This window comes from Apaloderma vittatum, unplaced genomic scaffold (assembly GCF_000703405.1).
Source record: "Apaloderma vittatum isolate BGI_N311 unplaced genomic scaffold, ASM70340v1 scaffold31641, whole genome shotgun sequence".
Classification (NCBI taxonomy): domain Eukaryota; kingdom Metazoa; phylum Chordata; class Aves; order Trogoniformes; family Trogonidae; genus Apaloderma; species Apaloderma vittatum.
The window spans coordinates 28,301-28,553 of NW_009700197.1; the positions used below are offsets into that span (position 1 = coordinate 28,301).

The 253-nt window shown below is 62.5% G+C and overlaps 1 protein-coding gene across 1 annotated transcript in view; it reads right to left on the minus strand.

Moving 5' to 3' along the window:
- NUP85 (nucleoporin 85kDa) overlaps nucleotides 1-248 on the minus strand; it is a gene marked incomplete at its 5' end in the record, with an annotated part of 10,760 nt that extends 10,512 nt beyond the window's left edge. The window contains one exon of the mRNA XM_009878671.1: nucleotides 100-248. Coding sequence (XP_009876973.1) covers nucleotides 100-248 — 149 coding nt within the window. The remainder of the gene's footprint in view (nucleotides 1-99) is intronic.
- Between the last annotated feature and the right edge of the window lie 5 nt (nucleotides 249-253).

Genomic DNA, 253 nt, shown 5'->3' on the forward strand with positions numbered 1-253 from the left:
GCCTGGTCCACGGCCTTGGCCTCGCTGCAGGCATCTGTCAGTCAGTGGCATTCTCCTGGCTGGAGAAGAGGCAGGGACGGGCAGATGTTTCCCACTCACTGCGCTTTCCTCGACTTCCCCGCCAGCTCCTCCTCGCTCCTCTGCAGCCCGACGAAGATCCCGTGCGACTCATTGAAGAGTTTCCTCAAGGTCTGGATGTAGATGTCCTGATCCCTGCGCACCACGAACACGCGGGAGGAGCCGGGGCCTCCCT